The sequence below is a fragment of the Myxocyprinus asiaticus genome, chromosome 6, assembly GCF_019703515.2.
Source record: "Myxocyprinus asiaticus isolate MX2 ecotype Aquarium Trade chromosome 6, UBuf_Myxa_2, whole genome shotgun sequence".
Lineage (NCBI taxonomy): Eukaryota > Metazoa > Chordata > Actinopteri > Cypriniformes > Catostomidae > Myxocyprinus > Myxocyprinus asiaticus.
This window is the reverse complement of record NC_059349.1, coordinates 55785779-55797439: the sequence shown is the minus strand read 5'-3', so window position 1 is coordinate 55797439 and position 11661 is coordinate 55785779. Positions and strand designations below refer to the sequence as shown.

General features: G+C 39.9%; 1 protein-coding gene across 3 annotated transcripts in view; it reads left to right on the top strand.

The window, feature by feature from the left end:
• The window catches only part of LOC127443019 (transcriptional repressor p66-alpha-like), a 53930-nt gene extending 42726 nt beyond the window's left edge, over positions 1 to 11204 (top strand). The window contains exons 6-11 of one of the 3 annotated variants that reach the window (XM_051701495.1): positions 565 to 681; positions 768 to 956; positions 2777 to 3008; positions 3167 to 3546; positions 5269 to 5512; positions 9831 to 11204. In XM_051701495.1, the coding sequence (XP_051557455.1) occupies positions 565 to 681; positions 768 to 956; positions 2777 to 3008; positions 3167 to 3546; positions 5269 to 5512; positions 9831 to 9967 (1299 nt within the window). In that variant the 3' untranslated portion in view covers positions 9968 to 11204. Of the gene's footprint in view, positions 1 to 561; positions 682 to 767; positions 957 to 2776; positions 3009 to 3166; positions 3547 to 5268; positions 5513 to 9830 lie in introns of all 3 variants that reach the window. The other 2 variants (XM_051701496.1, XM_051701494.1) reach the window with 2 other exon arrangements.
• Positions 11205 to 11661: the final 457 nt, after the last annotated feature.

Below are 11661 nucleotides of genomic sequence, written 5' to 3'. Positions count from 1 at the left end.
CTCTGCTTATTAACAAACAAGTGTTAGAAACACCTGAAGGAAACGTGCATATCTTTTCATTTATTATTTACATTGAAATGTCACTTTAGGTTAAAGGAGTGTGTGCAGTGTTATCATATTAGCACACTTTTTCTGTGGTGTCGAAATTCGTTTCGAGAACTGTGAAATTACTGAAATGTTGGTACCGTGACATCACTACATCAGAGTCTAGCTGCATTTGTTTTAAATGTTTACATTGCTCTACACAAACTCATATAATCTGTATATTTATAGTTATTCCCTCTTCAATAACTCTCAGTCATGCAAAACCTGTAAAATATGTCAACTATGTTCAACTTGTGATTCTAGGCCTGGAAATTGATATTATTTAGGTCTTGAAGTCATGGAAATGTAAAATTATAAATATAAAGTTTTCTAGTGATGCTCTGCTCTAAATTTGCTCTTTATGAGTGCAGCATTTTTAAAATGATTTTTAACAAACAACTGGAAATGTCATCGATCCTCATTTTGCACAAATTGTTGCATTGCATTGAATGAATTGTAATGAGTTGACTGTTGTAGCAGGTGATCTCAGGCCGAGCTTTAGGGACAGCGATTTCTCCTCCGCTGGTGCGTGGCGGTGGTGCAGTGACCAAACCCGGCTCAACGATCATAATGCCTCCGCTTGTCAGAGGAGCTCAGGTGAGTCCGCCGCTCTCAGGACACACAGAGTGAACCGACTGCATGTTATATGACTGTTAATGAATGGTGATGATGTTTCTCCACAGCCGATCTCAGTGACACCGCAGCAGATCGCCAGCCTACGACAGCAGCAGAACTCGAGCTCCACTCCTTCTCCACTGCTGCTGGCCTCCAGATCGTCTGGATCAAACGTCCAGGGACAGAAGATCATCCAGCCCGGAATCATCCGCATGAGCAACATCCCCAACGCCAGTCTGCTTGTCACCATCAACCAGGTGTCCGATAATCGTTTCATTTACAGTCATCTTATATGTGCTGTTAAAGTTTTGCAACTGTGTTAGCAAAAGTTTAAAGGCCTGATTTGTGTGATTTCATTATTTATTTTTAAGCAATAAGCACTGGGTAACAGGGTTGTTGATGTTGCCTAAATTAAGCTCTCACTCAGTAGGAGCTTGGTAGTTAAGGACCAAATGTTGGTTTGTAGTTATTTATAAACATATATTTCCCATAAATTTAAGAAAACTGTATTTAACCTTGTGAGAAACCAGACTCACTGTGGGGGCCAGTTCCCCTCTGATTAAACAACATGAATATAATGAAAATATTACTTATGTATAGTGCAAGTCATGGTTTTAAAATGAGTAAACTAAGTAAGTGTTAAGATCAAGTGTTTAAACAAAGATTTTTATGAACTGTAAGATTAATGACTAATGTCTTTGAAGTTCATCCTGGATTAACTGCAGATGAATGAATGAATGAAACTCATTCTGTGAAATCTCATTACTAAAATCATGTCTGCATGCTATGCAAACCTTTAGTCATTGTTGTGTTTGCATGTGTAATTAGTTCTTATGTACAATTATTATGTTTTATTTGTTTGGAGGTGTTTTTGGACACTAAGATAAATTATATTTGTAATGTTATAACTTTTGATTGCTTTGTCATATCAAGACAAACTTTTTTCTCAGATACAGTTGACATGATTGGGAACAAAAGCAGTTTTTCAGAATCATCTTATTTACACCCAGAGATATATAATGTCAAATCAGAAAAAGAAGAAAAAAGTCAATTTTTGGCTCAATTTGTTTTTTAATTTTTCATCAGTTTCTTAAACTGAGAGTCTCATAATTTATCAGAATCTGTATCATTAAAACATCTGAATAGTTTTCTTTACAATGATACCAAACACTTGATCCTCCTTGCTTTGTTTTGTCGAGTTATAAGCCTTTAATTTTGGGAATGCCACTGAAACAGGAAATCTTTAAAAACGAGCTTAAAGGGTGAACCCTCGTATTGCATTCGGGTCATTTTTGACCCGGGCGAGGTAGATAATAATTTTGAAATACCACATCGTTTTTAGTATGGGAACCAAACTTTGGGACTTTGTCAAGACTATCAAAATACACATAATAATTATTATTATTTATTTATTTTTTATTGATTTTTTTCAGATTTTTTTAATAAAAATGTTTGAGATATAACCATTTGAAAAAAATGTTTTTGCATCTTTTGCGTTCGCATGTCAATTTTGACCCGGGCATCAACTGTGGCTTTACACATGATATTATGTAGGATTCCAAAATTTCTCAGAAATGTTGATAAAAAAGATCTCTTCACATCTATCACACTGGTTTCACTGTAGTTAATATATATTTTGAAATGTCAAAGAATTTCTACAATTTATTATTTCTAAAAAAAATAAATGGCATATAAATTATTAACTTTTATTTTAGTCAGTTAACATGCCAAAAATCTCAATCTTTTTATATGTATGAACAGTTAAGAACTTAATGACTTAATAGTTTTAGATGTAAACCATCAGGTTATTAATTATTTATAAGCTTGAATTACACCAGGTCAAAACTGCCCCGCAAATGCAAAAGGTGTATGCAGATTCTGAACACAATAGGAGGGTTAAAACTAGCTTCTATCCATGCTATGTTAGATAATAGTTTATCATCATATCTAATAGTTTTCTCTGAAAAAACAGGGATTTGTGTTTCTAATACTTTAGTTATGGGACACCATTGTGCATCCTGTTTGTGTGAAGTTCCACCATCACAACTAATGACAGCTAATGCATCTGTCCATACAGTCCACGGCCACAAACCTCAAGTCCTCGTCTGTGAATGAGTCTCCAGCCAGTCGTCAGGCGGCGGCTAAACTTGCACTGCGCAAACAGCTGGAGAAAACGCTACTGGAGATACCGCCAGCCAAACCGCCAGCGCCTGAATTCAACTTCCTGCCCTCTGCCGCTAATAATGAGTTCATCTATCTGGTGGGACTGGAGGAGGCGGTGCAGAAGCTGCTGGAGTCTCTTGGCCGAGGTACAGATCACCGTCACTGAACACTGGTGCACTGGAATTTCATACAAAATATCTATATTGTGATATATATTGTTCATGTGATATAAAGTGACTCTGATACCACACACTCCTTTAGTCATATGAATTTGATGGCATCATTCTGTGTGTTCATCCATCAGGTAAACAGGGTGTGTACGCTGGTTTAGTTGTCACTGGTGAAGAGCCGTTCACCTGCTCTCAGTGTCAGACAGACTTCACCTGTCGCTGGCGCAAAGACAAGGGCGGAGCTACCATGTGTGAGGAGTGCATGTCGACCAATCAGAAGAAGGCTTTGAAGGCGGAGCACACCAATCGTCTGAAGGCGGCATTTGTGAAAGCTCTACAGCAGGAGCAGGAGATGGAGAAGATCCTGCAGCAGAGCTCTTCACCTGCCTCATCTTCATCATCATCAACCCACATGATGAAGGCTGGTCAGATGAAACGCTCATCAACTGCAGTTCAACAGACACACGGCCGAACCAGCCAGCCAATCAACCGCCACTCCTCCAACATCAAACAGGTGAGCTGTTACTCCACTAAATGCTACTCTAGTGGTTCCCAAACTTTTTTAAACTACGGCACCCCTTTATAGTAAATATAGTAGCCCAACCACTGAAAAATAAATAAACATGCCATTGAAAACACCTTTATTTAAATAGTTTAATATTTATGTCAATATTAACATATTCAATTCAAATAATGGAGCCTTGAAGTGTTTCTCCTATACTTTGCTTCAAGTTTTAAAGTAATTATTCAAGAGCTAGTAATAAAATATAGAACAGAGGAAAACATTAAAAAAGTAATCTAATGGGGGTCTGGGTATCTCAGCGAGTATTGACGCTGGCTATCACCTCTGGATTCGTGAGTTTGAATCCAGGGCGTGCTGAGTGACTCCAGTCAGGTCTCCTAAGCAACCAAATTGGCCCGGTTGCTAGGGAGGGTAGAGTCACATGGGGTAACCTCCTCGTGGTCACTATAATGTGGTTCTCGCTCTCAGTGGGGCGTGTGGTGAGTTGTGCGTGGATGCCGCGGAGAATAGCGTGAAGCCTCCACACGCGCTACGTCTCCGTGGTAACGCGCTCAACAAGCCACGTGATAAAATGCGCGGATTGACGGTCTCAGACGCGGAGGCAACTGAGATTCATCCTCCTCCACCCGGATTGAGGCGAGTCACTACACCACCACAAGGACTTAGAGCGCATTGGGAATTGGGGAGAAAAGGAAAGGTAATCTAATGAAATATAGAATACAGTATTTACTGATTAAAAAAAAAAAAAACTGTCATTAAAGCTAATAAAAAATTTTGCTTTTCTCTTGTTCTTGTCAGTATTGTTGTTTGATTAATATTAAGTTTGATTAGGCTGCATTTACACATCGCACAGATTGGATATTTTGAGATATAAGATTTTTGTCCTGTCTGCATCATGTCATACATTAACATCAAGAGAGGCATTTTGAAGTGCGTTTAAATGTTCGTGCACACAGCTACATTCACCACGAGTGCTCTGTAGAGCACAAGCAGACATACGCATGTGATCGTTTGAAAGCTGCGAGTTGTACTCAAACAGTGTGCAAGCGACCCCCCCCCCCTCCCAAACTGCTATCGGGTCCTTGAATAACTTATAACTTTAGGGATTTGCTTATCTACACGCCACTGAGGCAGACGACCTGTAAGATGTCTCGGAGTAACACATGACAAGAAATGCTGTTAGACAAAAAAGACGCACATTTGAAGAAACACACTTGATGATATTTTGAAGAACAGATGAAAGAAAAGCCGTCAATGCATTGTGTGTTCAGAGGGTCACTGGCGCTCACAACGTGAGCGTGTCTCGCAGAACATGCGTATGACGAGTTCTCACTATTTCTTCTCTGTCAGTCATCTCAGAACAGTTTGCATGAATAATGTCATCTATGAATGCTGTATATGATCTCAGGATACATACTTAAATGACATTCAACAGCATTGAGACTACAGGTGAATTGTCATGTGTCAGAATTCAGTACAACCTCAGAAATGGTCATTGAACGAGAAGTTTCTCTTCTGTGCTTGTCTAACTTTAGTGTGTATACTGCTGTAAAGCATGATCTGTTATAGATTTAAGCTATATCGTGATTGGGTCGCAGGTTTTTAATTTCACTTAACAAAAATATTTTAGTTTAATTTTGTTTTTTTATTTTTTGTATTTAACATCCAAATGAAATAATGCTGAGGAATGTTTGTTCTGTTATTCTCCTGCAGATCTCTCCGAGTACGCTGCAGTTGTTTCGTAGCATGCAGCAGTCTGTTGCCGGGATACGCGCAGTTCCTCACTCGTTCTCGCGGTCCACTCAGCTGCAGAACGCCGTCGCAGCCGCCACGCTCGTCAGCAGGCCAGGTAAGCATGCAGTGCGTCAGGGGTCAAAGGTCAACAGCAGTGGCAGCATCAGGAAGCCTGACCCCACGACCTCCTCCACCTGGAGGAAGCAGAACGCCACCGCAGCAGGTAGATTCTGAACGAAACACCCGCTCGATGACCTCACTTCCTGTCACTGCTTCCTCTCTACAATCCTTTTAGATGAAACATATAGACTTAATAGTTTTCCTCCTCCTCATTCCTACAGAGCCCCTTAGAGGACAGGGTGGGATTAGATAGTTTTGCTTTCCCTCGCAATAAGTTTTGCGTACCCTCGCAATAAGTTTTGAGTACACTCGCAATAGTTTTGTGTTCCCTCTCAATAAGTTTTGCGTTCCCTCACAATAGTTTTACGTTCCCTTATAATAGTTTTGCTTTCCCTCGCAATAGTTTTGCTTTCCCTCGCAATAGTTTTGAGTACCCTCGCAATAGTTTTGAGTACCCTTGCAATAATTTTTGCGTTCCCTCGTAATACGTTTTGAGTACCCTCGCGATAGTTTTACGTTCCCTCGCAATAAGTTTTGAGTACCCTCGCAATAATTTTTGCGTTCCCTCACAATAAGTTTTGAGTACCCTCGCAATAGTTTACTTTCCCTCGCAATAGTTTTACGTTCCCTTGCAGTAATTTTTGCGTTCCCTCGCAATAGTTTTGCGTTCCCTCATAATAAGTATTGCGTTCCCTCGCAATAGTTTTGCGTTCCCTCGTAATAGTTTTGCTTTCCCTCGCAATAAGTTTTGAGTACCCTCGCAATAAGTTTTGAGTACCCTCGCAATAGTGTTGCATTCCCTCGCAATAGGTTTTGCGTTTCCTCACAATAGGTTTTGCATTAACTCGCAAAAGGTTTTGCGTTCCCTCGTAATAAGTTTTGCGTACTCTCGCAATAATTTTTGCATTCCCTCAAAAAAAAATGTGCGTTCCCTCGCAATAGTTTTTGTTCCCTCGCAATAAGTTTTGAGTACCCTCGCAATAGTTTTGTGTTCCCTCGCAATAAGTTTTGTGTTCCCTCACAATAGTTTTACGTTCCCTAGTAATAGTTTTGCTTTCCCTCGCAATAGTTTTGCTTTCCCTCGCAATAATTTTTGCATTCCCTCGCAATAAGTTTACTTTCCCTCGCAATAGTTTACTTTCCCTCGCAATAGTTTTACGTTCCCTTGCAGTAATTTTTGCGTTCCCTCGCAATAAGTTTTGCGTTCCCTCGCAATAGTTTTGCGTTCCCTCGCAATAGTTTTGCGTTCCCTCATAATAAGTTTTGCGTTCCCTCGCAATAGTTTTGCGTTCCCTCGCAATAGTTTTGCTTTCCCTCGTAATAGTTTTGCTTTCCCTCGCAATAGTTTTACGTTCCCTCGTAATAAGTTTTGCGTTCCCTCGCAATAAGTTTTGCGTTCCCTCACAAGTTTTGAGTACCCTCGCAATAAATTACTTTCCCTCGCAATAGTTTTACGTTCCCTCGCAATAGGTTTTGCATTAACTCGCAAAAGGTTTTGCGTTCCCTCATAATAAGTTTTGCGTACTCTCGCAATAATTTTTGCATTCCCTCAAAAAAAAATGTGCGTTCCCTCGCAATGGTTTGCGTTCCCTCGCAATAGTTTTGTGTTCCCTCGCAATACGTTTTGTGTTCCCTCACAATAGTTTTACGTTCCCTAGTAATAGTTTTGCTTTCCCTCACAATAGTTTTGCTTTCCCTCGCAATTGTTTTGCTTTCCCTCGCAATAGTTTTGAGTACCCTCGCAATAGTTTTGCGTTCCCTCGCAATAAGTTTTGAGTACCCTCGCAATAGTTTTGTGTTCCCTCGCAATAGTTTTGCGTTCCCTCGCAATAAGTTTTGAGTACCCTCGCAATAGTTTTGTGTTCCCTCGCAATACGTTTTGTGTTCCCTCACAATAGTTTTACGTTCCCTAGTAATAGTTTTGCTTTCCCTCACAATAGTTTTGCTTTCCCTCGCAATTGTTTTGCTTTCCCTCGCAATAGTTTTGAGTACCCTCGCAATAGTTTTGTGTTCCCACGCAATAGTTTTGAGTACCCTCGCAATAGTTTTGCATTCCCTCGCAGTAAGTTTTGCGTTCCCTCGCAATAGGTTTTGCATTAACTCGCAAAAGGTTTTGCGTTCCCTCGCAATAGTTTTGCGTTCCCTCGCAGTAAGTTTTGTGTTCCCTCACAATAGTTTTACGTTCCCTAGTAATAGTTTTGAATACCCTCGCAATTGTTTTGCTTTCCCTCGCAATTGTTTTGAGTACCCTCACAATAATTTTTGCATTCCCTCGCAATAAGTTTTGAGTACCCTCGCAATAGTTTTACGTTCCCTCGCAATAAGTTTTGCGTTCCCTCGCAATCATTTTTGCATTCCCTCGCAATAAGTTGAGTACACTCACAATAGTTACTTTCCCTCGCAATAGTTTTGCGTTCCCTCGCAATAAGTTTTGAGTACCCTCGCAATAGTTTTGTTCACACGCAATAGTTTTGAGTACCCTCGCAATAGTTTGCGTTCCCTCGTAATAAGTTTTGCGTTCCCTCGCAATAATTTTTGCGTTCCCTCGCAATAGTTTTGCGTTCCCTCGCAATAGTTTTGCTTTCCCTCGCAATAGTTTTGAGTACCCTCGCAATAGTTTGCATTCCCTCGTAATTAGTTTTGTACCCTCGCAATAGTTTTACGTTCCCTCATAATAAGTTTTGCTTTCCCTCGCAATAAGTTTTGCGTTCCCTCGTAATACGTTTTGAGTACTCTTGCAATAGTTTTGCGTTCCCTCTCAATAAGTTTTGAGTACCCTCGCAATAGTTTTGCATTCCCTCGCAATAAGTTTTGCGTTTCCTCAAAATAAGTTTTGCATTCCCTCGCAGTAAGTTTTGCGTTCCCTCGTAAAACGTTTTGCGTTCCCTCGTAAAACGTTTTGCGTACTCTCGCAATAATTTTTGCGTTCCCACGCAATAGTTTTGCGTTCCCTCTCAGTAAGTTTTGCGTTCCCCCTCGCAATAAGTTTTGCATTAACTCGCAAAAGGTTTTGCGTTCCCTCGTAAAACGTTTTGCGTACTCTCGCAATAATTTTTGCGTTCCCACGCAATAGTTTTGCGTTCCCTCGCAGTAAGTTTTGCGTTCCCTCGCAGTAAGTTTTGCGTTCCCTCGCAATAGTTTTGCGTTCCCTCTCAGTAAGTTTTCCGTTCCCTCTCAGTAAGTTTTGCGTTCCCTCGCAATAAGTTTTGCATTAACTCGCAAAAGGTTTTGCGTTCCCTCGTAAAACGTTTTGCGTACTCGCAATAATTTTTGCGTTCCCACGCAATAGTTTTGAGTACCCACGCAATAGTTTTGCTTTCCCTCGCAATAGTTTTGAGTACCCTCGCAATAGTTTTGTAAAAATTTGTATATAAATGTTGTGCTATGAAGTAACACAATGTCAGGGTCCTGGGTATCTCAGCGAGTATTGACGCTGACTATCACTCCTGGAGTTCGCGAATTTGAATCCAGGGTGTGCTGAGTGATTCCAGCCAGGTCTCCTAAGCAACCAAATTGGCCCGTTTGCTAGGGAGGGTAGAGTCACATGGGGTAACCTCCTCGTGGTCGTGATTAGTGGTTCTTGCTCTCAATGGGGCGTGTGGTAAGTTGTGTGTGGATCGTGGAGAGTAGCATGAGTCTCCACATGCCGTGAGTCTCCGTGGTGTCATGCACAACGAGTCACGTGATAAAATGCGTGGATTGACGGTCTCAGAAGTGGAGGCAACTGAGACTTGTCCTCCACCACCCAGATTGAGGTGAGTAACCGCACCACCACGAGGACCTACTAAGTAGTGGGAATTGGGCATTCCAAATTGGGAGAAAAGGGGATAAAATAAAAAACAATATACAGTAAACTATCCATATTTACTACAGTTTCACTATAGATTAACCGTGGTTAATCTTGTGGTTACCAGGATATTTGTAGAAAAATCAACCACAAAATTAAGATTTTTATGATAGTTTTTGTTTTCCTGTATTATCCCTATGGTTTACTACGAATATCAATGTTAAAATATGGTTATTTTAGTAAAACCATGGTAAATTTATCGTGATAGAACGCAAAACTATTTCAGAAAAAAAATCTCCGCCTTGTCCTCTTAGGGGCTCCGTAGATTCCTGCATTTCTGGTGGTGGGATCATTGAATTCATAGTGACACCTCCCTTATTTAACTGTACTGATGGGGAACTGGGAACCGATGGTATTTAGAGTCAGTTTGTAGTTTAAATGATGATGTAAACCCTGTTCATGTTTTTAAGTTCAACATGAAATCTAAATTCACTGTTTACTTTCGTAATACACATTCCTGGTGTTTTTGTGAACGTTTCATTAGTGCACGTTATTAAAATAAGTTGCTAACACTTCAAATAAAACTGTGTGAGTTTGTGTTGTTTTATGTCACACTCGTGTTTTGTAATCACAGGTGTGACGATGGCGTATGTGAACCCCAGTCTGTCCGCGCACAAGACGTCATCATCAGTGGTGGAGCGTCAGAGAGAATATCTGTTGGACATGATCCCCTCACGCTCCATCTCACAGACCGCAAACACATGGAAATAAAGATCTGCAAACGCAGCACTCACACGTCACGATCCACAGTGTGCTAGAACTTCAGTCTGAGAATCTAGAACGGCTCCTCTAGAATTTAGTCTGGAATTCTGAAATCAAATCCGTGTTTGGTACAAAAAGTTTGTCATTTCCTGTTTAAGCACTCTTCCGTTTTTTTCCTGTCCTCTTTGTAGATTTAGATTTTGTCGAGATGCACCAATATTTGATCTTCATACAGGAGCAGTTTCGTTCTTTTCAAGGCTTGATTTAATAACTGATGACAGCGTTAAAGGGCTTTCATTCTTGCCGGTGACTTTATAAACATGCTGAACTGCACTGGACAGTTTCAAACAGCATTGACGTGGGACATAAACCTTCATGTCAATGATGTGCCTTCAACAAGCCAATCAGGAGCCACTTTGAATCTGGTCAGGACTTGAATGCAAACACACAGGTGGATGTTGTCGATTAGCATCACGGCTCTACGTGGACGACATCGCTTCTGTTCTTAAAAATATTAAAGATTTCATTAAAAAAAAGCAAATAAAAGATGCTTCAGTGTGTTCAGTTGCTTCACCCTGAAGTCGTTGTCCTTTATTGTTTGACTTTAAGTTATATAACTGTGTGGAATTGAACAATTTTCGTCTTGTTTATGGTCATTTAATACTCTCAAATTTATTTGCTTTTCATCATAAAGACATCAGCGTCACTGTACATCTCAAATATTCAACCTCAGCCCAATATTTATGATTGTTGATTATTGGATATGTTGCCATTATGTTTGCTTTCACAACCTGTATTGTTTAATTTAGGTTTGGGTTAAATTACGGTTAATAATGCTATATATAACTTTAGATTTTGTTAAAAATAGTTTCTGAGATAATTCCATTCGGGTCCTGTTATCATCAGATTATTGTTTGAGCATGTGTGCGACGCATCTCTGTATTCTCTACACGAGTCATGTTCATTAATCGTCTGATGATGAAGATGCCAGAATGATGCTTCAGTCTGCAACTCTGATCTGTTAAACTCTTCATGTCCATCTATTTTGTTTTATTGTACATTACTAACACAGGACTTTGAGCTTTATCTTACCGAGCTTTATTTGTACCACTGCTGTGTGATGATGTCACAGTTGTTCCGTTTTCAGGGTTCTGAATGGCTGTGTGTGTTCTGCGGTCGTGTACAAAATGAGCTTACGGTTTGTTTGATTTACTTTTGTTCCCAAAATAAAGTTTTAACTCTTTCATTCTGTCTGGACATCTTGATTAACTTCCAGGTGTTCATCGAGACACCATTAAACAGTTTTGTGTAGCTTTGAGGTCATCTTAATGGTAAGATACTGCAAAAATGTATTGTAAATAACTTTCAAAATGTACTCCACACATTTTAATATATGTTGTTGGTTGGATATTACTTTGCCTTCAGAAAGCTAATAGGGTTAATAGTTTTACAGTTTAATTTGACATTACAAGCCTTGGGCTCAAGGTCGTACAAAGTCACTGTTGACAAACAACAGCAAAAAGTGATGTAAAAGGTGTAGACTTAAAATTGTCATTGAATAATTCACTTTTTGAAACCTTACCAAATTAAAAAGGGGGTAACAGGGTTGACTCATGGTGGGGACACAACTCTTTTTAATATTCTGTTATTAAAATCTACAAATGTATATAGAGGGATTAAAGAGAGCGTTCTGGCTTTATATC